Source organism: Scyliorhinus canicula, chromosome 9 (assembly GCF_902713615.1).
Source record: "Scyliorhinus canicula chromosome 9, sScyCan1.1, whole genome shotgun sequence".
NCBI classification, from domain to species: Eukaryota; Metazoa; Chordata; class Chondrichthyes; order Carcharhiniformes; family Scyliorhinidae; genus Scyliorhinus; species Scyliorhinus canicula.
In genome coordinates, this window is record NC_052154.1 from 169133379 (window position 1) to 169157204 (window position 23826).

At 45.7% G+C, this 23826-nt stretch overlaps 1 protein-coding gene across 3 annotated transcripts in view; it reads left to right on the top strand.

Annotated features, from left to right (window-relative positions):
- ipo7 (importin 7) overlaps positions 1-23826 on the top strand; it is a 100455-nt gene that overhangs the window by 27369 nt on the left and 49260 nt on the right. For all 3 annotated transcript variants that reach the window (XM_038808168.1, XM_038808169.1, XM_038808167.1), the window contains exons 4-9: positions 1370-1528; positions 2439-2595; positions 5634-5723; positions 7599-7693; positions 12130-12214; positions 12707-12841. In XM_038808168.1, the coding sequence (XP_038664096.1) occupies positions 1370-1528; positions 2439-2595; positions 5634-5723; positions 7599-7693; positions 12130-12214; positions 12707-12841 (721 nt within the window). The remainder of the gene's footprint in view (positions 1-1369; positions 1529-2438; positions 2596-5633; positions 5724-7598; positions 7694-12129; positions 12215-12706; positions 12842-23826) is intronic.

Consider the following 23826-nt stretch of genomic DNA (forward strand, 5'->3'; position numbering starts at 1 on the left):
AATGTGCTGCCCCTCTTCTGACCTTCTTACGACAAATTTAATCTCCAACTGGAGAAACTCGTACAGGTCTCCCAGCCAAGCCGCAATCCCCAGTGGCATTTCTGACCTCCAATTCAAAAGAATCTGGCACTCAACAACAGAGAGGGCCGCAAACATCACCGTCCAGTAGCTCTTTAACCTCTCGCACCCCCAAAACATGTGAACATGATTTGCCGGCCCCCGTCCGCACTTCTCGCATCCATCTGTTGCCCCTTGAAAGAACCCACTCATCCAAGTCAGGTGGACCCTGTGCACCACTTTAAACTGACTCGATCATTCTTCATGGGAAAGTTGAGTTCACTCGCCACTTTGTCCACTCCAGAGTCCCCATCCTAATATTTTCCACTAATGCCTTGCCCTGCACTTGCAACTACCCGTATACGTCCCTGATCCTGCCCTCCCTCATCTCATCTGGGAGCAGCATTTTCTTGAGTAGCATGTGCTACGGTAGTTGGGAGAACATAGGTAGCTCATTTCACGGCAAGACCCGCACCTGCCAGTACCTAAACTCCCCTTGGCTTCCCTAACATCTCCCAAAGCCCCACCTACTCCACATTTGCTGCCGAATAGAAGTGCATCAGATTCAGGAGCGCCACCTGAATTTTGTAGGCGAGACCTCTTCACCCTCAGTACCTTCCACACCCACACAAATGCAGAGATCAGCACCTCCACCTTCTGGAAAAAAGCTTTGGGGAAAACAGAAGCCTTGGCAGCACATTCATCTTCACCACCTACATCTTCCTTTCAACGTCAAGTGCAGCATATCCCATCTTTTTATTCCTCTTGACCTCTTCCACCAACCCATCAAGTTCCCCACTCGTTGTTACCCGCATCCCCAGGTACCAAAACCGCTCGCTTGCCACCTTGAATGGTAGCGCCCACAGGTTTGAAAGCCTACATTTCTAAAATGTACATTGATAGAACAGTCAGCTAAGTAGTAGCATGTGTCGTGCCTCTTTGAATCAAGTAATTGTGAATGACATGTACCAGAAGGGGCAGAAGCATTTGCAGAAAAAATAAAGGTCATATGCAAAGTGTGCAATTTAATGAATACAATTCTAAGAGGAACAAAGGAAGGAGAAAGGTGCACATAAAGTGCTTTGTTATCCACCAGCTAAATGTAGATTTCTCAAATGCCGTAGCAAAAGTATTCAGGCTTGGTATTATGGTGTACTGAGTTTATTACTTGAACGTGACTTGCAGTTTAGATATGAGTTCAGTAGCAACTCTGATATTTTGTTGCATGTTCATTTAGTGAACTGTGATGGGATTTGTTTTTGTGAGTAGCTGGTACTCAATACCTTGAATTCATACTGTTGTTTTCTTTCAGGGTGCAGCTTACTACTTGCATTCACCAAATAATCAAGCATGACTATCCTGGCAGGTGGCCAGCAGTGGTCGATAAAATTGGATACTACCTGCAGTCTGACAACAGTGCCTATTGGCTTGGAATCCTCCTCTGCCTCTATCAGTTGGTGAAGAACTACGAGTAAGCTCTTCATACTTTTTGGTGTTGAATAGTTTCCGATCTGCCTTTTGGGCATTTCAGACTACGAAGCCAAATAATACTTTATTTCTAATCTAGGTGCTTGAGATGTACTTATGACTCCTTTACCTTCACCAACACCTCCCTCCTTTTCCTCTCAACTTTTGAGAATGGCATTTTGATCCAGGATAATTATTCCTGTCTATGTAAAGATTTGCAAGGGAAGGAATGTATGTATTAGTATTGAATGTAAATGTAGGGGCAGCATGGTAGCACAAGTGGATAGCACTGGGAGAACATGGGTAGCTCATTTCACAGCAAGTCTCGTACCTGCCAGTACCTAAACTCACTCCCCTTTGGCTTCTCTAACCTCTCCCAAAGCCTCACCTACTCCACATTTCACAGCGCCAGGGTCCCAGGTTTGATTCCCCGCTGGGTCACTGTGCGGAGTCTGCACGTTCTCCCCGTGTCTGCGTGGGTTTCCTCCAGTGCTCCGGTTTCCCACCACGGTCCAAAGACGTGCAGGTTAGGTGGATTGGCCATGCTAAATTGCCCTTTGTGTTAGGAGGGGTTATTGGGTTACGGGGATAGGGTGGAAGTGAGGGCTAAATGTGGGTCGGTGCAGACTTGATCGGCCGAATGGTCTCCTTCTGCACTGTATGTTCTAAAAGCAGAACATTTTTTAAATTAAGTTTTCAAATTTGTCAATAACTGTCCACTGGTATCAAGCATTGTCAAGTGATTTTGTCAATTCTATGGGGACTGCAACTTCATACTGGTCCAGGAAACAATCTGAGCAGGGAAGCTGAGATGAATGTGTCCAATACATGTTATAATGAAAGATTGTGTAATTCATATGTAGGAACATTTTTGTTTTGACCAGTAGTTTACATGTTTTTTTTAATATACACAGATACAAGAAACCAGAAGAACGGAGCCCATTGGTGGCAGCTATGCAGCATTTTTTGCCGATGATGAAAGATCGTTTTGTTCAACTTCTCACTGATCCTTCAGACCATTCTGTCCTAATCCAAAAACAGATCTTCAAAATTTTCTATGCACTTGTTCAGGTATTGTAATGCAAAATGAAATGTTTTCTCCACCCCAATACTGTATCACTGGACCCCCAGCTACTGAGACAGTGACTGTGCCACCCTTAAAGCTTGAGCAGCTTTCAAATTGCCTGAAAGCAAGCAGTCAACCTCTGGGCAGCACGGTAGCACAAGTGGATAGCACTGTGGCTTCACAGCGCCAGGATCCCAGATTCGATTCCCCGTTGGGTCACTGTTTGTGCGTAGTCTGCATGTTCTCCCCGTGACTGTGTGGGTTTCCTCGGGGTTCTCCAGTTTCCTCCTGTAACCTGCAGGTTAGGTGGATTGGCCATCATAAATTGCCCTGAGTGACCAAAAAGGGGATAGGGTGGGTCGGTCCAGATTCGATCAGCCGAATGGTCTCCTACTGCACTGTATGTTGTATGTTGAGTTTACATGGAGGCCAGTTTCCCATGTCTCTGGAATATCTGCTAGTTATCAATGAAGTGCAAATTCATCCAGCAGAGATTCTGAAGGCAAGTATCAAGTCCAGTGATCTTGCTGTTCCTTTCTGGTGGATACAACTGCTTGTGGCCACGACACTTGTATCCTTGCATCCTTGTCCTGCAAGTCTAGTGCATGATTCTTGTAGCAACCCTGCCATACAGAAGACTATTCTATAGATGCCATGTGGTCTCATTGTTAGTATTCACGTAACCTATGCATATTTTCTTAACCATATTACTCATTTGTTGATAAAATTGTAAGATGAAAAACTTGGAGATTCTTTTTTTTTTTTTTAAATGATTTTATTCTCCATTTTCATATTTTCCTTCCTTCAAAATTACACCCTACCAGCAAGCGGTAACAGATACAAAGTCAATACCCTTAACATCAACAACAATCCCATCCTCCCACCACCCCAATCAGCGGCCCACCTGTCAATATATGCATCAAATAAAACAAACCCTCCCACGGTGGGAAAAAACAAATGTGAAAAAAAAGAAAGGAGTCCGGAATCGCCCATGGTCACCATTAACCTATAGAGTCGTGCCCCCCCCCCCCAAACGACACTCAATGCTATTCAACCTCCAAAAGAGTACCATAAATGACACCCAAGAGTTGTAAACCACCCCCCCCCCCCCCACTTCCTCTTGTAAAAATCTTCCTCCCCCCGCCAGCGTGGAGGCTCTTTCCCCCTTGCCAGGCCCCAGGAAAATCCCAGAAGCCCCCTTTAGCGCACAAACCCGCATATGCATCCACACCCCAAAGAACCCTCATTATCACTGAAAGTCCCATTTCTTCCCTTGTCCAAATATATACCATGTTGGCTCCTATATCCCATCCACCAGCACGCAGTGAAAAATAAATAATACAGTCATGAGGCTACATCGGTACATGACCATTTCTCAAATCTGCCAGTCCTTCTGCCTTTGCAAACTCCTCCGCTGCTTCCGCCGTCCCAAAATAAAAGTCCTTGACCTTGTAGGTCACCCTCAGCTTCGCTGGATATACAATGCCGCACTGCACCGTGCTAATGTACAGTGCCCTCTTCACCCGGTTGAAGGCAGCCCGCCTCCTCGCCAGCTCCACCGTAAAGTCCTGGTATATGCGTATACCAGCTCCAGCCCACTGCACCACCCGCTTCTGCTTAGCCCAGCACAGGACCTTCTCCTTTACACTGTACCTACGGAAGCAGAGTCACTACTCTTGGCGGCTCACTCGCCTTTGGTACAGGCCTCCACGACTGATGAGCCCGATCCAGCTCATATCGGGAGGGATCCTCCCCCTCCCCCAATAGCTTCGCCAACATTGTGGCAAAATACTCAGTCGGCCTCGGTCCTTCCACTCCTTTGGGCAGCCCCACAATCCTCCAATTCTGTCGCCTGGATCTGTTTTCCAGGTCTTCCATTTTGCCTCTCAGATCCTTGTTGCTCTCTATCACCGTCCGCATCTCCTTCCCCATCGAGGTAAGTTGATCACCGTGCTGCAATAATGTCTCTTCCACTTCCTTCAGCGCCTCGCCTTGCTCCCGCACCTCCGCCACTGTGCTCGCCACCGCCGTCCTCACCGGTGTAATTGCCTCCTCCACCAGGGCTTTCAAAACCGCCCCCATCTCCTTCCTCATTGCCTCCAAAAACTTTGAGATTCTTGAATCATGTGCTTGAAATCATAGATGGATTTAAGGGGAAATTAAATAAGTACATGAAGGAGAAAGAAATGGCAGGACATGTTGATATGGTTGGAGGGGCTCATGCGATGCATAAGCGACAGCGAAGATCTGTTCGATTAAATGGCCTTGCTCTTTGCTTCAAAATTCTTTGTAATATCCGGCTTATTGGTTTGGTGGGGGGGAGGGGAGGAAGGAAAGAAGAGGAGAAGAAAGGGGAAGAAGAGGCAAGCCCAACTAATAACTAGCATTTTCAACAGGGCAGGTCATGTGAAAGGGCAGCAACATCCCAGATGTGTTCTATGTAGAGAATAGGGCTGTGAAGGTATGTCTCATTGAATGTATCTCTATTGTATATATTTTGTAATAAAATTGATTGTGATAGCTGTCAGTAATTTCTTTTGAATAGTAATGATACAGTCTCAACCCACTTTTCCCATCTCACTGTTTCAGTTATTTTCTCCCATATATAATGCATCATTCTGTCTCTCAAGGTGGCATGCTTCTTCCACTGCTGTCGAGAAAGGTTCTTCTGCAGGTTGACTTGTGACTGTTTCATTCAGTACCTGTTTTGAAATGGCAGTCCACTTGATTGCATCTCTGTGATGGGCATTGTTCAGATATTAGTTTGCTATTTAACATGGCTCCACACATTAGAGGACACCACTGTCAAGTTCCTGTCCCATTTATTAGTGTTTGCAGTTGTTATACTTGATGCTAACTGCTATAATTAGAATTGATCAATCTTCATTATTGCAAAAAAAAAAAATCTTCATTATTGCATTAAATCGTTTACTGAATTATTATTAATTTTTAAATTTATAAAGCCAGATTTGATTATGAATGAAATTATTGATGCAGGCTGAACTTTGTATTTTTTGTTTAATTCTTTGTTTCCTGTCTACAGTACACCCTACCGTTGGAGCTGATAAGCCAGCAAAACCTCACGGAATGGATGGAAATACTCAAAACTGTAGTCGATAGGGATGTTCCCCCTGTAAGTTTTTCTCTTTCCTTTTGTCTCCCCTCTTTCTAACGTTGATTGATTAAATATAAGCATATAGCACAGTGGTTAGCTCTGTTGCTTCACAGCGCCAGGGTCCCAGGTTCGATTCCAGGCTTGGGTCACTGTCTGTGTGGAGTCTGCACGTTCTCCCGTGTCTGCAATGGTTTCCTCCAGATGCTCCGGTTTCCTCCCACATGTCCCGAAAGACATGCTGTTAGGTAATCTGGACATTCTGAATTCTCCCTCTGTGTGCCCGAACAGGTGCCAAAATGTGGCGACTAGGGGCTTTTTACATTAATTTCATTGCAGTTTAAACGTGTAAGCCTACTTGTGACAATAAAGGTGGTTATTATCATCCTCTGAACCAAATAAAGTGGAACATGAGTAAAGATAAATACAATTTGTAAAATGTGGTGTGTTTCTGCTTTTCTTTGGAGAGTTGGGTTTTAAAGAAACTTGGAAGTTTCTTGGAATCACTTCTGTGAAGTAGATAGATTGGAGAGGCAGGTGTTCTTCTCCTTGGAGGAGATACGGTTGAGAGGAGAGTTGATTTGAGGTGTTCAAAATCATCACAGATCTAGACAGCAGCTGCAGAGAAACTGATGGGTTGAGAACCAAAGAACCCAATTTAAGGTGGTTGGCAGAAGAAAACCAACGGATGAACATTTGGGTGAATGAAGATGAACTTTTGCAAAGTGAGTGGTTAGGATCTGAGATAGGAGATAGATTCAATTGTTGCTTTCAAAAAGGAATTGGATAGGCCTCTGAAGAGGGAATTTAGAGGACTATGGGCAAAAGACAGGGGAGTGGGAATAACTGTTACTCTTGCAAAGGGCCAGCATGAACATGCTGTGTTTTAAGCATTGTGATTGAATGGTTCTTTTAATATATGGAAGTTGGATTTTGATGTTCTGGGAGGTGATGTTGCAATTCTTCAAATATCCTACTTGAAATACTGCCAGAAAAATAAAATATGGTAGATATTTTCTTCCCAGATAAATAGGATCAACTGTTGAGTTTCAAAGGTGGCATGTGGCGCAGTGGTTAGCACTGGGACTGCGGCGCTGAGGGCCCGGGTTTGAATCCCAGTCCTGGATCACTGTCCGTGTGGAGTTCGCACATTCTCTCCATGTCTGTGTGGGTCTCACCCCCACAACCCAAAGATGTGCAGGTTAGATGGATTAGCCACACTAAATTGCCCCTTAATTGGAAAAAAAATAATTGTGGACTTGAAATTAATATTTTTTTAAAAACCAATAAGTTTTTAGAATGACACACTTTCTAAACCAGCCTTTTTACTTAGTCTTACTCATAAAATGTGCAACTTTAAATGTTTTAAACTTTTTCCTTTTCTTCGAATTCATATCTCTTTTATGCACTTCAACAGTTTTTATGTGGGTATTTTACTTCAGAGTGTTCCTAACCTGCATTTGCTTACCTCTGCCGTGCACTGAAAATTAGTTGGTTCATAACTAGTTTAAATTTCTAAAGGTTTACCGAGGTAAGAGACTGGGTGGAAGAGAAAATGCTGGAAAGTCTCAGCCGGTCTGGCAGCATCTGTAGGTGGAGAAAAGAGCTTAACGTTTCGAGTCCGATGACTTTGTCAAAGTGGGTGTCTCAACATAACTGCATCATTGTGATGACTAGGTCAACATCTCCAAATAAAACCATTTGCCAGTCCTTAGCTTGAGATTCCAATTAAAAGCTCTATGTTTAGTCTCTATGCATTTCTTGGAAAATATGTCTTCATAAATTTCTTTCTCTACATTTATAATGGAAGTTGTGTAAAGCCATAATGCTGTAAGTACGCATTCCTGCCGATGTATGTTCTCTTATTTTCCCTACTGAATTTGTGCTTGTTTCAAGGAAACTCTTCAAGTTGATGAAGATGATCGACCTGAGCTTCCTTGGTGGAAATGCAAAAAATGGGCTTTGCACATCTTGGCCAGATTGTTCGAACGGCAAGTGTTTTTTCATTGGTTTGCAATTTCTTAGAGGAACTTTTCTCTATTTCCCTAACGCTTCCTTAAAATGTTACTCCTAGGTGGTGTTTTGTTTCACATGTTATCCACTACTCATTTGCCCCTTCAAAAAAAAAAAAAAGTTTTTTAGAGACCCAATTCTTTATTTCCAATTTAAGGGGCAATTTATTGTGGCCAATTCGCCTCTCCTCATCTTTTTGGGTTACATAAGAACTAGGAGTAGGCCATCTGGCCCCTCGAGCCTGCTCCGCCATTCAATGAGATCATGGCGGATCTTTTGTGCACTCTGTTCCACTTTCCGGCTCGAACACCATAACGCTTAATCCCTTTATTCTTCAAAAAACTATCTATCTTTACCTTAAAAACATTTAATGAAGGAGCCTCAACTGCTTCACTGGGCAAGGAATTCCATAGATTCACAACCCTTTGGGTGAAGAAGTTCCTCCTAAGCTCAGGATGTGGGGATGAGACCCATGCAGACCTAGGGAGAATGTGCAAACTCCACACAGACAGTGACTCGGGGCTGGGATCAAACCCGGGTCCTCGGCACTGTGAGGCAGCAGTGCTAACCACTGTGCCACCATGCTGCCCCCATTTGTCCCTTTTTAATGTGGATTGGATTTGTTTATTGTCAGGTGTACCGAGGTACAGTGAAAAGTATTTTTCTGCGAGCAGCTCAACAGATCATTAAGTACATGGGAAGAAAAGGGAATAAAAGAAAATGGATAGTAGGGCAACACAAGGTATACAATGTAACTACATAAGCACTGGCATCGGGTGAAGCATACAGGGTGTAGTGTTAATAAGGTCAGTCCATAAGAGGGTCATTTAGGAGTCTGCTGACAGTGGGGAAGAAGCTGTTTTTGAGTCTGTTCGTGCGTGTTCTCAAACTTCTGTATCTCCTGCCCGATGGAAGAAGTTGGAAGTGAGAAAGCCAGGTAGGAGGTGTCTTTGATTATGCTGCCCACTTTCCCCAGGCAGCAGGAGGAGTAAATGGAGTCAATGGATGGGAGGCAGGTTTGTGTGATGGACTGGCTGGTGTTCATGATTCTGAAGTTTCTTGCAGTCCTGGGCCGAGCAGTTGCAATGCCAGTCTGTGATGCAGCCTATGGTGCATCTGTAAAAGTTGGTAAGTGTTAATGTGGGCATGCCGAATTTCCTTAGTTTCCTGAGGAAGTATAGGCGCACTTGTGCTTTCTTGGTGGTAGCGTCGACGTGGGTGGACCAAGATAGAGTTTTGGAGATGTGCACCCCTAGGAATTTGAAACTGCTAACCATCTCCACCTCGGCCCCTTAATGCTGACAGGGGTCTGTACAGTACTTTGCTTCCTGAAGTCAATGACCAGCTCTTTAGTTTTGCTGGCATTGAGGGAGAGATCGTTGTCGCTGCACCACTCCACTAGGTTCTCTATCTCCCTCCTGTATTCTGACTCGTTGTCATTCGAGATCCGGCCCACTATGGTCGTATCGTCAGCAAACTTGTAGATGGAGTTGGAACCAAATTTTGCCACGCAGTCGTGTGTGTACAGGGAGTAGAGTAGGGGGCTAAGTATGCAGCCTTGCGGGGCCGCGGTATTGAGGACTATTGCGGAGGAGGTGTTGTTCATTCTAACTGATTGTGGTCTATTGATCAGAAAATCGAGGATCCAGTTGCAGAGTGGGGAGCCGAGTCCTAGGTTTTGGAGCTTTGTATGAGCTTGGCTGGGATTATGGTGTTGAAGGCTGAGCTGTAGTCAGTAAATAGGAGTCTGATGTACGAGTCCTTGTTGTCTAGATGCTCTAGGGATGAATGTAGGGCCAGGGAACTGGCGTCTGATGTGGACCGGTTGCGACTGTATGTGAATTGCAGTAGATCAAGGTGTTCTGGGAGTATGGAGATGATGTGCTTCATGATCACCTCTCGAAGCACTTCATTACAACTGAAGTCAGGGTCACCGGACGGTAGTCATTGAGGCATGTTGCCTTGTTCTTCTTTGGCACTGGTGTAATGGTGGTGGTCTTGAAGCAGGTGGGGACATCGGAGTGGTGTAGGGACAGGTTAAAGATGTCCGTGAATACCTCTACCAGCTGGTCTGCACTGGCTCTGAGGGCACGACCAGGGATCCCGTCTGGGCCCGTCGCCTTCCGAGGGTTCACTTTCAGAAAGGCCGATCTGACTTCGGAAACTGTGATGGTGGGCATGGGGCACTCGACAGCGGATTGTTGGTTACCTGCTCAAACTGAGTATAGAATGCATTGAGTTTATCGGGGAGGGGTGCGCTGCTGCCGGAGATACTGCTCGGCTTGGCTTTGTAGCCCATATTTTGTTTGGTCTTTGCCACAATCGCCGAGAGCCTGTCTGCGACTAGCTTGGTTTGATGTTCTCTCTTGGCCTCTCGGGTGGCTTTGCAGAGGTCGTACCTGGATTTCTTGTATAGGCAGGGGTCGTCTGACTTGAATGCCTCAGATCTGTCTTTCAGTAGGGAGTCAATTTCGCGATTGAGCCATGGTTTCCGGTTGGGAACGTACGTACTGCTTTGTTTGGCACGCAGTCGTCCACACATTTGCTGATGAAGTCTGTGACTGGTGGCACACTCATTTAAGTTGGTCTCTGAGTTCTTAAATATGGACCAGTCCACTGTCTCTAGGCAGTCATGTAAGAGCTCTTCTGTTTCCTCGGACCAGCACTGCACAACCTTAGCTGGATTTTCCCGCTTGAGTTTCTGTTTGTTTGCTGGGAGAAGGAGCACCGTCTTGTGGTCTGATTTCTCAAAGTGTGGTTGGGGGGGGGTGGAACGGTAGGTGCCCTTGATTTTTGAGTAGCAGTGGTCAAGAGTGTTGTCGCCCCTGGTGGGACAGGAGATGTGCTGGTGGAATTTTGTTAGTACACTCTTGAGATTGGCCTTGTTGAAGTCTCCATCCACGATGAGCAAGGCCTCCGGATATTATGTTTCGTAGTTGTTTATAATTGTGTACAGTTCGTCCAGGGCCTGCCTTCCTTCTGCCTGGGGTGGGATGTAGATGCTGTGATAATGGCTGAAGCGAACTCACGTGGAAGATAGTATGGGCAGCACTTCACGGCTCCGGGGAGTAGTAGGTCGCCAGGGTCGCCACATCCAAGCACGAGGAGGTGTTGATGAGGAGGCAAACCCCTCCATCCTTCGTTTTTCCTGATGACTCGGTGCAGTCCGCCCGGTGAATTGAGAAGCCTTCAAGTTGTATGCTACGGTCCGGTGAGACGGGGGTGAGCCATGTCTCTGTGAAACAGAGCAGACAGCGGTCGCTTACTTCCCTCTGAGAGGTAAGTTTGGTGTTAAGTTCATCCAGCTTGTTTTCGATCGCTTGGACGTTTGCCAGGAGTATGCTGGGGAGAGGGGTCTTGAAACCACGTTGCTTCAGTCTATCCTGCAGACCACCGCGTGTTCCTCGGTCGGCAGCTGTGGCTGGATGATCCTTAGATCCGATGGGAGAAGTCTGACCTTGTGGATGATAGGTGGTTGCGTCTTGCGGGGTCCAGGGTGCTGGCGGGGACCAGGGTGCTGGTTACGTATCCAGGGTCGCGTCTGGTAGGGTCCGGGGTGCTGGTTGAGGTATTGGGGTTGCTGGGGTGGCATGTTTGCGATCCGGATGGACCCTGGCATTCTGCGGGCACAGGAATACCTTGCAGCGCAGTAGAGTCCTCGTGCGGGGTTTCCACTATTTCGGAGGTCCTGGGTCGTGGGCAGGGGCTTCCTGAGGCAGATTGGGCTGAGTCCCATGGTCTGTTCCCTCCCTGGGCGCTCCTTGGGGTCGGGTCTTGAAGTAGGCCCGGTCGGGCCTCCACGTGGATTTTTCTTTCTTCCATCTCCAGGTCGGTCGGGTTGCTGGTCGGATCTCGTCATTGGGGGTCAGGTCGGGAGCTCCGGGGACTGGGCCGGGTGATTTGGGGGCTGGCGTCGGTTGTTGGGCAGGGTTGGGAGCTCAGAGGTCCGGCTTGGCTCCAAATCGAGGTCGGGGCTTCACTTCCGGTTTGGGCCCGATCCACTTCCAGGTCGTAGAGGTCGGGTCGGGTAAAAGGTCTCCAAGGGCCTCGGAAGATGTTCAAGCCTGCACGAAAAGATAAAAGAGAGAGGTTAGTAGTAATGTTAGTCTTAGAATTAAATTGTAAAAGATTAGAACGAGTATAAGTTAAGTAAAAAGTGGATCTGTTGGGGAGAGCTCGCAGAGAGTCACCTCGCTCCAGTGCCATCTTCTGTGAGATTGGATATTGGGTGTTGGCTAGCTTTTGAAGCATGGACTCCTTACAGTTGAGCTAATTCTGACCGTGCCCAGTGTCCATGTTTAAGCATTCCCAACAGGAGTTATTAGATAGTGACCAAGAGTCAAAATTCTGAGGTGAACCGTACTCATTTACCCATTTCAATAAATGATGACTGAAATATGTTTGTATCTACCAGATACGGCAGTCCGGGAAATGTTTCCAAAGAATACAATGAATTTGCTGATGTATTCCTCAAGGGTTATGCTGTCAATATCCAGCAGGTATAGTATCATTTCTACACATTTCCTGTAAGCTCTGGCATTAATGCTATGCTTTTGTCTTTTTAAGCCTTGCTGCCTTGATACCCGTGCTTTCTCTTTCAGATAGTGAGGAGGTTTGGATTGTTTGGTATACAGATATCATATTTCCATTACAAATTTACAACTAATGTATGATTGCAAGTTCACTTCCAGAGCATTAGTCATAATGTTGCCCAAAACGTCTTTTTTTGGAGTAAAACTGAGTCTGGGATTGAAACTTCTTCCACGTTATTGCTTCACATTAACTGCTACAATTTAATACAAATGTATGTGTAATGTAGTACGTCATGGTTATTGCCGGCAGGTAATCATAGAGGTAATGAGTGACTATAGTAACACTAAAACTGTGCTGCAACATGTTGCATGTAGGTTGTGCATTTCAAATCTTTGTACGAGGTGTTTTTGTAAATGTACATATGTTGGATAGCCTTAACTCAGTATATTTTGTTACAGGTGCTTTTGAAAGTTTTGTATCAATACAAAGAAAAACAATATGTGGCTCCTCGGGTATTGCAGCAAACACTGAACTACATCAACCAGGGTGTTGCTCATGCTGTCACCTGGAAAAATCTAAAACCTCATATTCAGGTGAGGCTACTTGTAATGCTGATTTAGTTTAGCATGTTTGCCAAGAAAATTGAGCAGTGTTATAAAGAAGACCCGATTTAACAAATGACCTGTTTCTGCTCCTACGTCATATGGTCTAACATAAAGAGATGAATTTGTTGCAAGTAAAACAGTTCTGCCTTTCTGTAATTTAGTTGGTTTAACTAAAGGAATGTAAGGAAATGTTGCAACTACTAGGCATTGGTGAGCCTGCACCTGAAGTACTGTGCACCGTTTAGGTCCGTTATTTAAGGAAATATGTAATGGCATTGGAGGCAGTTCAGAGGAGGTTCACTAGGTTGATTCCAGAGATGAGGGGATTGTCACATTAAGAGTGATTTAACAGTTTAGGACTATACTCTAGATTTTAGAAGAATGTGGAGAAATTAAATTGATGTATGCATAACGTAGATGTAGAGCAGATGCTTCCTGTTATGGGGCATTCTAGAACGAGAGGTCATAGTCTTAGGATAAGAGGTAGCAAATTTAAAACGGTGTTGAGGGGAAACTTCTTCTCCCAAAGTGATGTGAATCTGTGGAATTCACTGCCCCAGAGTGTGGTGCATGCTGGAACAGTGAGTAAATTTAAGGAGGAGTTGGACAGATTTTTAATTGGTAATGGGTTGAAAGGTTATGGAGAACGGGTGCGACAGGGGAGGTGAGGCCATGATGAGATCAACGGTGGAGCGGGCTCCAGAGACTAAATTGTCTGCTCCTGCTCCTAATACTAATGTGCCAAGAAAGAACTATTCTGTCTGATTTCACCATCCAGTTATTGGTCTGTAGCCCTGTAGGTAACAGCACCTCGAGCATAAATCTGGTGTTGTTGATTAATAAGGGGATTTCCTAGGTGGCACAGTGGTTAGCACTGCTGCCTCACAGCACTGAGACCCGGTTCGATCCCGGCCCCGGGTCACTGACCGAGTGGAATTTGCACATTCTCCCCATGTCTACGTGGGTCTCACCCCCACAGCCCAAGATATGCAAGGTAGGTGAATTGGCCACACTAATTTGCCCCTTAATTGGGAAAAAACGAATTGGGTATTTTTACAAAAGGGGGTGATTTCTTGATCAATAAGGAAATCGGGGAGAAGAAGGAGAATGGGGATGAGGAACATATCAGCTAAGATTGAACGGTGGAGCAGACTCGATTGTCCAAATGGCCTAATTCTCCAATATCTTATGGTTATTAGAATCTGCTCCGAGCTCTTCGGTTATGTTTCTGCAAGTTGCATAACCTGTGATCTTATCATTTGGCCTAAACCCAGACTACTTCTCAATAGAACTACCTGGTTCCTTACCCATTTTGGAGCTGTTGGCACCTTGCAAATGTTCTGTTCTGTGGACACTGGTTGCCATCAGATGCTTCACCTGAATGTGTCAAGAGTGATTATTAGTCAGATTTTTTAAACTGGTTGATTAAATGCAGCTGAGCCCAGATATATTTTTATCTTCACAATGGATGTTTTTCACTGATTCTTAACTGATGTGGAATCGTGCAACACAGGTCGGAAGTTAAACAGGAATGAGAAGTTGGACTGCTATGTCTTCCTTTCTGTCGTGGCTCTCTTCCCCCCCCCCCCCCCCCCCCCCCCCCCGAACCACCACCCATCAACAGTGATACTAATTGTAGTTTTTGTATTATCAGCTAATTTGTTAAAGTCTGAGAATGACTCGGGTACCCATGGTTTTGCCAGTCAAGTAATTGGGAAGCTTTGGAAAAATTTTGCTTCGATTTAGCTCCTTCACATTTTGTGTATAATGATGCATGCTGCTCGGTGACATCATCTGAAGGCACGGTGTTGGTTTGTACATGTATACTGACAACACAGCTCTACTTACCGCCACCTTTTTCTACTCTACCACTGTTGCTAAATTGAGACTAGTTATTCACCATCTTGTACTAGCTAAGCAGAAACACCGCCCAATTAAATATGGCGAAGACTGAAGCTATTGTTTTTTGCTCCCAACTCCAAATGTTGTTTCTTCGCTGGTAGCTCCATCCCATCCCTTTGCCCGGAAACATTGAGATAGGAACATGGGAGCAGGATGTGGCCATTTAACTTGCCGAGCATGCTTTGCCATTCAATATGATTAGAGCTGATCATTCACTTCAATGCTCTTTTCCCCATATCTCTTTATGTCATTGGTATTTAGAAATCTGTCCGTTTCTGCCTAAAGCATACTTGATGACTTGAACTTTCACACCAAGGAAAACCTCAACTTCCTCTATGCTGTCTAACTCTCTAAATATTTTGTAGGTTTCAATGAGATCAGCTCATTTTTTTGAGCTCAGGAGAATACAGGCCACGTTTCCCCAATTTCTCTTCATAGAAAAGTCCTGCCATCCCAGGAATAAGTCTGGTGAACATTCATTGCACTCTCTCTTTGGCAATAATTCCAGTGGTAAGAGGACAACTAATGTATGGCTAACTGGTCTTCAGTTCCCTGTTTTTCTCTCCCTCAACAGTGGGCTGACATTTTCTACCTTCAAATCTGCTGGAAACATTCTTGAACCTATAGAATTTTGGTAGATGATCGCCAATGCATTCACTGTCTCCTTGGCTGTTTCTCTCAACACTGTGGGATGTAGAACATCAGGTTCAGGGAACTTATCAACCTTAAGGTTCATTAGTTTCTCCTGTGTAATCATCTTGGAAATACTAATTTCCTTCAATTCCTCAATTTCCCCAGTCCTTTGGATCTCTAATTCTGGGAGATTTCTTGTATTTTGCCTCAGTGAAGACGGGCATAAAGTAATCATTTAGCTTTTGCCATTTCTCTATTCTGCATTATAAAATCTCCTCACTATGCCTGTAATGGACTCTCAATTGTTTTTGTGAAATGTTTCCTTTTTTGCATGGCTTTATTTTTTGTTTGTTTACATGTTTGTTTATATATTCTATCCTAAGGGCAGCACGGTGGCCTAGTGGTTAGCACAACCGCCTCACTGCGCTGAGGTCCCAGGTTCGATCCCGGCTCTGGGTCACTGTCCGTGTGGAGTTTGCATATTCTCCCCGTGTCTGCGTGGGTTTCGCCCCCACAACCCAAAAATGTGCAGAGTAGGTGGATTGGCCACGCTAAATTGCCCCTTAATTTGGAAAAAATAATTGGGTAATCTAAATTTATTTTAAAAAAATATATTCTATCCTGCCTTTATCGGTTTCTTCGTCTTTGCTGTCTGCTAAATGTGCTCCCAATACTCATGTTTACTATTTCTAACAATTTTTCCTTTAGCAATTAGCCTTTTTCTTTCATCTTATACAATCCTTAACTTCCCTTATTGGTCACTTGACTGACGTTTGTTTTGGGTTTTTGTGCCTTGAAGAATATTTGTTGTAAATTAAATAATAATTCCTTGGAGATTATCCATTTTCTGTGTACCATCATACCTTTTTTATTTCCCCAATTCACCTCAGCCATATTGCCCCATATACCTTCACAATGTTAGCACACTGGGCAGCACAGTTGCTTCACAGCTCCAGGGTCCCAGGTTCGATTCTCGGCTTGGGTCCCTGTTTGTGTGGAGTCTGCACGTTCTCCCCATGTTTGCGTGGGTTTCCTCGGGGTGCTCCGGTTTCCTCCCACAGCCCAAAGATGTACAGGTTAGGTAGATTGGCTATGCAAAAATTGCCCTTGGGTTAGGTAGGGTTGCTGGGTTACAGGGAAAGGGTGGAAGTGTGGGCTTAAATAGGGTGCTCTTTCCAAGAGCCGGTGCAGACACGATGGACCAAATGGCCTCCTCCTGTACTGTAAATTCTATGATCCTATCAATTTCCTTTAACACCCCAGCTTCAAATTGAACCACCTCACTGAAAATTCCATCATATGGTCACCTATCCCTAATGGTTCTTTTATAAATAGATTCTTAATTACATAATACTATCTCATTACATAATATTGGATCTAAAACTGCCTTTGTCTTAGTCAGTTCCTCGACCATACTGCTCAAGAAAATCATCCCAAATACGCTGCAGAAACCCGCCCTCTGCAAAATTAATGCTCATTAGATTTACGCAGTCTACATGCAGATTGAAATCACACATGCAGACAGTTTTACGCATGCTACTCTAATCTACTGATTAATACCGTGACCCACAGTACCACCAGTATTTAGTGGCTTATTGCAGTGTTCTCTACCCAAACAGATTCTACATTTTATTCTTCCAATCTGACATCCTCTCTCACTAATGTTCTGATCCCATCCCTTACCAGCGCCGCACCCTTCCTTTTTCCGATTTGCCTGTCCTTCCTAAATGCTAAATATCCGTCAATATTCAACTGGCAGTCTTGGTTACCCTGTAGCCATGCTTTTGTAATTAGATCATAGCCATTTATTTATTTGTGCCTTCAGATTACCTTGTTGCGAGAGCTACACACATTCAGATAGATTAACCGTAACTTTGTATTTTTAACATTATACCAATATTTTGGCCTAATTGACGCTCACCATTATTTTGCCTGCCTTCTCATTTTGCTTGCTACTTTTCTACTTCCTGTTACCAGCTTTATTTCCTTCCAATTTGTGTTAACCCTCAAGGTTCCCACCACCCTGATGTGCTAATTCAAATCCTCCCCAACAGCACTAGCAAATCTCCTTACGAGATATTAGTCAGCTGTTACCAGTTCCAGTGCCGCTGAAATCTGATGCCCTCCTACACAATTCTACAGCCAGGTTTTCGATCCTTAGTCCCTCTTCCTATGTTCACCTGCCATACTGTTTACAAACTATTTATTACAATTAGAATAAGTAAAATAACTTATCAAAAATTCACCAATCAACTTTTCTCCCTCTCTCAACTACAAGAGAAGAAGAAAGGAGTACCTCCCTCACCAAACTCCCAGCTTGACAGATTCTGCATTCAAAGCTGCACTCAGTACAGACCATGCAGCACCGAGGAACCCCTGTTTTCATGCTTTCTGAAATACAAATGATTCAAGCTCTGGAAACCAGTTTAAGCTAACTAGCTGCCTTGAGAGCTAACTGTAAGAGCATAGGAATTAGGAGCATAAGTGGGCAATTCAACCTTTCTAGCCGCTATTCAGTCAGATCATGACTGATCTCTTCCTGGTCTCAAATCCACCTCCCCACCTATTGCCCATATCCTTTTAACCTGTTTTTTTGAAACTATTAAATGACTATTAAACTTATTAAACTATCTCCTCCTTGAAACTAGTCAATGACTCGGATTCCACTGCACTATGGCAGCAAGTTCTACAAATTCACCACCCTCTGCGAGAAGTAGTTTCTCCTCATCTCAGTTCTAAGTCTACCGCCTCTCAACCTAATACCCGTGAGAGCAAGGCTGGAATAAACTTTTCACTTTAACTTATGGAATAATTTGCAGTTTGCTATATGAACGATAAAGAACTAGACTTCAGATAGAAATTAACCCTTAAGCAAATCTGTTTGCTACTTGAGTGTCATGTTGAACTTCCAACAGCCGTGCTTACGCCATTGCTAAGACTTGGTAATATCATACAACTTTGCCTCTAGCTCAGCTCATCTGTTGATGAAACCGTCATTCATTCCTTTGCTACCTCGAGACTCTGCTATTCCAATGAACTCCTGCCTGATCGCCCACATTTTACCCTCCATACACTTGAGATAATCTAGAACACTGCTGTCCATATTGTGAAATATCATTGTTGTTGTTTACAGCACAGAAGGAGGCCTTCAGCCCATCGTGTCTGCAAAGGCTCCCAAAAGAGCAACCCAGCTAGTCCCAATCTCCAGCCCAACCTCCATATCCATCTAAATTAATCACTTTCAAATATGTATCCAGCTCTCTTTTGAAACCTCCTATGGAATCCGTCTCCACCACTCTCCAAGGCAGCACGTTCTACATCCCAACAAATCGCTGAGTAAAGATGTTTCTCCTCATCTTACTCCTAGCTCTCTTGCTGACTATCCTGAAATTGTGACCACGAATCACTGATATACCAGCTAGTGGAAACGGAATATTCTCCTGTCAAAATTGTTCATAATTTTGAACACCTCAATAAGACCAGCTCTTAATCTTCTCTGCTCCGAGGAAAACCATCCCAATGAGAACAAGCCCAATTTATCCAATCTTTCTTTATATCTAAATTTCCTCATTCCTGGTATCATTACAGTAAATCCCCTCTACTCTCTCTAGGGCTTTAACATCCTTAAATAAGGTGCTCAGAACTGAACACACAACTCCAAATATGGTCTGACCAATGATTTGTAGCATTACTTCCTTGCTTTTATACTCTTTGCCTCTATTTATCCAAGAATGCTGTTTATCCAAGAATCCACGGCACCTCCTTCAGCCACTGCCTGTGTCACCTCGTCAACAACTTAATTAAATTTGTCAGACAACATCTGCCCTTGACAAAGCCATGTTGACTCTAGTATTAACTTATTTTTCTCTAAGTGTATATCTCTCATCCTGTATTTTGGCCGTCGTCAGTTTTCACACCATTCATGTCAAGCTGATAGGTCTGTAGTTTCCTGGGTTATCCTTTTTGCGCCTTTCTTAAACAACGGCATCACATTTGTAATCCTCCTGTCCCCTGGGACTAATCCTGTGTTCAGAGAGGCCTGGAAAATTTCTGTCAGCTGCCCTGCAATTTGGTGCCTTAACTTTCAGCAATCTAGAATGCACCCCATGTTGGCTTGCCGACATCTCTCCTTGGAGTGCTGTCAGCCCTTTTAACACCTTTTCTTTATATATCTCTATCCTAATCCAGTTGCTCAAGACCCACATTTGCAACTGGGCCATTGTCACCAACTACTAATTTGGCAAATACAGAAGCAAAGTACTAATTTAGCACCACTGCCATACCCTCTGCCTCAATGAGCAGTTTACCCTGCTTGTCCCTTATGGACCCTACTCTATCCTTCACAAATCTTTTATATATGGAGAACATTTGCTGTTTGTTTTAGAAAGTATGTGCCATACTTTCCTCCTGCTTCCTCTTTGCCTTCTTTATACCATCCTTAGCCTCTCTCATGCATTTGAGATACTCTTCCTGATTTCTATTGCTATTATTCCGGCATGTATCATACACCTTGTTTTTCTTATTTTATCATTAATATCCTTGGTCATCCAGGGTACTCTAGCTTTGGATACTCCGTATTTATTTTTCACGGGTACGTACCTAGCTTGCACCCTATTCATCTCTCCTTTGAAAATCTCCCATTTTCCATTCATTGTTTTATCCACCAAAATGTGTTACCAATCAACCTGCTCCAGTTCATCTTTTAGACCCCTAAAATTTGTCCTTTTCTAGTCTGGGATTGTAATCCGTGACAAATTTTTATCCTTTTCCAATTTAATATTGAATCGCTATTTCCCAAATGTTGCCCCACGCTGACGTACTGCGCTGCCCTACCTTATTTCCTTGGACCAGGTCCAGCACATCTTGCTCCCTGGTAGGACTGGAAATATGCGGTTGCAAAAGGTTCTCCTGCGCACACTGCAGGAATTTCTCCCCTTCTCTGCCATTCAATCCTTTTCCCAGGCTATCTTGGGTTAATTGAAATCCCCAACTATCGCAACTCCACTTGCCCTGCCGGTTTCCATAATCGTGTGCTCACAAGTGCTCTGTTCCACTTCCTCTGCACTATTTGGAGATCTATAATAAATACCAAACAAGGTCACTGCTCCCTTACTGTTTCTCATCTCCAACCATCTAGATTCTAATTCAGCTGCTGATGGGCACGGAGGAGGAGTAGCAGCCCCACGTGGGGAGGGGTCGGAGGTGTGGCGGGAGTCGCCGGGGTCAGCAGAAGTTAGCTGGATCACGGGAGTGCTGTGGAGGGGGGGGGGGCAGCTAGGAGGGGTCCTAGCCTGGGGGGGGGGGGGGGGGGGGGGGGGGGGGGGGGGGGGGGGTTGCCGCCGTGGTGAACAGGCCGAGCCGGGGGGGGGGGGGGGGGGGCTGCTGGCCAGTGGCGGGCAGGGGATGGGTTATGGCTAGTCAGCAGGGGAGGGGGGCAGGGAGTCCTCTGATCCGGCTGATAACCTGGAATGTGAGGGGGCTGAACGGGCCGGTCAAGCGGGCCCGGGTGTTTACGCACTTGAAGGCGGATGTGGCCATGCTCCAAGGGACACACCTGAAGGTGGCGGACCAGGTTCGACTGAGGAAGGGATGGGTGGGCCAAGTATGTCATTCAGGGCTGGATGAGAAGAATCGGGGGGTGGCGATCCTGGTGGGAAAGAGGATGTCGTTTGAGGCGTCAAATATGGTGGCTGACAGTGGCGGGAGATATGTGATGGTGAGTGGTAAGCTGCAGGTGGGGGGAATGCCGGAGGTGATGAGGATTCTAAGCGAATTTGGGGGCTTTTCTGGGTATAAGCTCAACCTGGGTAAGAGCGAGCTGTTCGTGGTGCACCCGGGGGATCAGGAGGAGGGGATTGGTAGGCTCCCACTGAAGCAGGCAGGGAGGAGCTTTAGGTACCTGGGAGTCCAGGTGGCTAGGAGCTGGGGGGGCCTTGCATAAGCTTAACCTCACAAGGTTGGTGGAGCAAATGGAGGAGGAGTTTAAAAGGTGGCATATGTTATCGCTGGCGGGTAGGGTGCAGTCCGTCAAGATGACGGTGCTCCCGAGGTTTTTGTTCCTGTTCCAGTGCCTTCCCATCCTTATCCCAAAGGCCTTTTTTTAGGAGAGTTAACAGGAGTATTACGGGATTTGTGTGGGCGCATGGGACTCCGAGGGTGAGAAGGGTGTTCTTGGAACGGGGCAGGGATAGGGGGGGCTGGCACTGCCCAACGTCTGTGGGTACTATTGGGCTGCCAATGCAGCGATGGTGCGTAAGTGGGTAATGGACGGGGAAGGGGCAGCATGGAAGAGGATGGAGATGGCGTCCTGTGTGGACACGAGCCTGGAGGTGCTGGTAACGGTGTTGTTGCCGCTCCCTCCAACGAGGTATACCACGAGCCCGGTGGTGGCGGCTACCCTCAAAATTTGGGGGCAATGGAGACGGCATTGATGGAGTCCCCGATACGGGGGAGCCACTGATTTGTTCCAGGGAGCGATGGCGGATATCTGGGCTGGCACAGGGTAGGTATTAGGAGGTTGAGGGACCTGTTTGTGGATGGGAGGTTCGTGAGCCTGGGTGAGTTAGAGGGGAAGTTTGGGCTCCCCCCGGGGAACATGTTTAGGTACATGCAGGTTAGGGCATTTGTCAGGTGGAGGGGTTCCCCTTGTTGCCCCCACGTGGGGTACGGGACAGGGTGCTCTCGGGGGTGTGGGTTGGAGGAGGGAGGATTTCGGACATATACCGCGTAATGCAGGAGGTAGATGAGGCCTCGGTGGAGGAGCTGAAGGGTAAATGGGAAGAGGAGCTGGGCAAGGAGATTGAGGAGGGGACGTGGGCGGATGCTCTGGAAAGGGTGAATTCCTCCTCTTCCTGTGCGAGGCTTAGCCTCATACAGTTCAAGGTGCTGCATAGGGCCCACATGACTGGGACGAGGATGAGTAGGTTTTTCGGGGGCGAAGACAGGTGTGCTAGATGCTCGGGGAGCCCAGCGAACCACGCCCATATGTTTTGGGCATGCCCAGCGTTGGGAGAGTTTTGGAAGGGGGTAGCAAGGACGGTGTCGAGGGTGGTGGGATCCAGGGTCAAGCCAGGCTGGGGACTCGCAATTTTTTTGGTTGCAGTGGAGGCGAAAGAGGCCGGTGTTCTGGCCTTTGCGTTCCTAGTAGCCCGGCGGAGGATCTTGCTTCAATGGAATGATGCGAGGCCCCCAAGCGTGGAGGCCTGGATCAATGATATGGCGGGGTTCATCAAATTGGAGAAGGTGAAATTTGTCCTGAGGGCATCAGTACAGGGGTTCTTTAGGCGGTGGCAGCCGTTCCTGGACTTTCTGGCGGAACAGTAGGGAAATAGGACGGCCGCAGCGGCAGCAACCCGGGTGGGGGGGGGGGGGGTTTGGTTCGGTGGGAGGGAGAATTGTGTACATGGGTTTGTTGGATGTGGTGGGTGTTATCTCTTTCCTTTTTGTTGTTTGCTTTTTTTGTTTTTGTAGTTGGGTGGTTGGTGTTTTGGGGTTTTTAACCATGGTTTTGTTTATATTTTGTGAAAATCTTATTAAAGATTATTTTTTTTAAAAACATAAAAATAAATAGATTCTAATTCAGGAACTGCATCTCGTTCAAGGGCTATGATGCCATCTTTGAACAACACCAGGTTAAAGTCCAACAGGTTTGTTTCAAACACGAGCTTTCAGAGCACGGCTCCTTCTTCAGGTGAATCTGAAGAAGGAGCCGTGCTCCGAAAGCTCGTGTTTGAAACAACCTGTTGGACTTTAACCTGGTGTTGTAAGACTTCTTACTGTGCTCACCCCAGTCCAACGCCGGCATCTCCACATCATCTTTGAACAAGACAACTACGCCACTCCCTTTTTACCCACCCTGTTTCTACTAAAAAACTGTAACTAGGGATGTTGAGTATCTAGTCCTGTTCTGTCTTGAGCCACTTTTCTGTCAATGCTACTATGCCATATTCCTCGAGAGCAATTTCTGCAATTTGTTTTCACTTTACTCCATCCATTTACATACATACAATTTAACCCTGCCAGAATTTCTTACTTGCCCATTGGGAGGTGACCATTTCTTTGTTCAGCCTTGCCTCACTTTTCCCTGTTCCCCATCTCTCTTTTGCCCTCACTGGTATTTCTAAAGCTCGGCCCATTAGTCAACCCACCCTGCTGCATTACAATTTTAAATCTCTCCTCACGACACTATTTATACTCTCAGCCAGGAGATTGGTTGCATTTCGGCTCAGGTGAAGTCTATCTCTTGTAAACAGTTTTCTCCTTTCCAAAACTGATCCCAATGTCCCAAAAATGTAAACCCCTCCCTTTACACCGTCCCTGAAGCCATGCATTTATGTCACTGATCTGCCGTTGTCTAAATGGTGAAGCTTGTGGCACAGGTAATGTATCTGAGATTGCTACCCTGGAATTCCTTTGTTTCAACTTGCTCCCTAACTCCT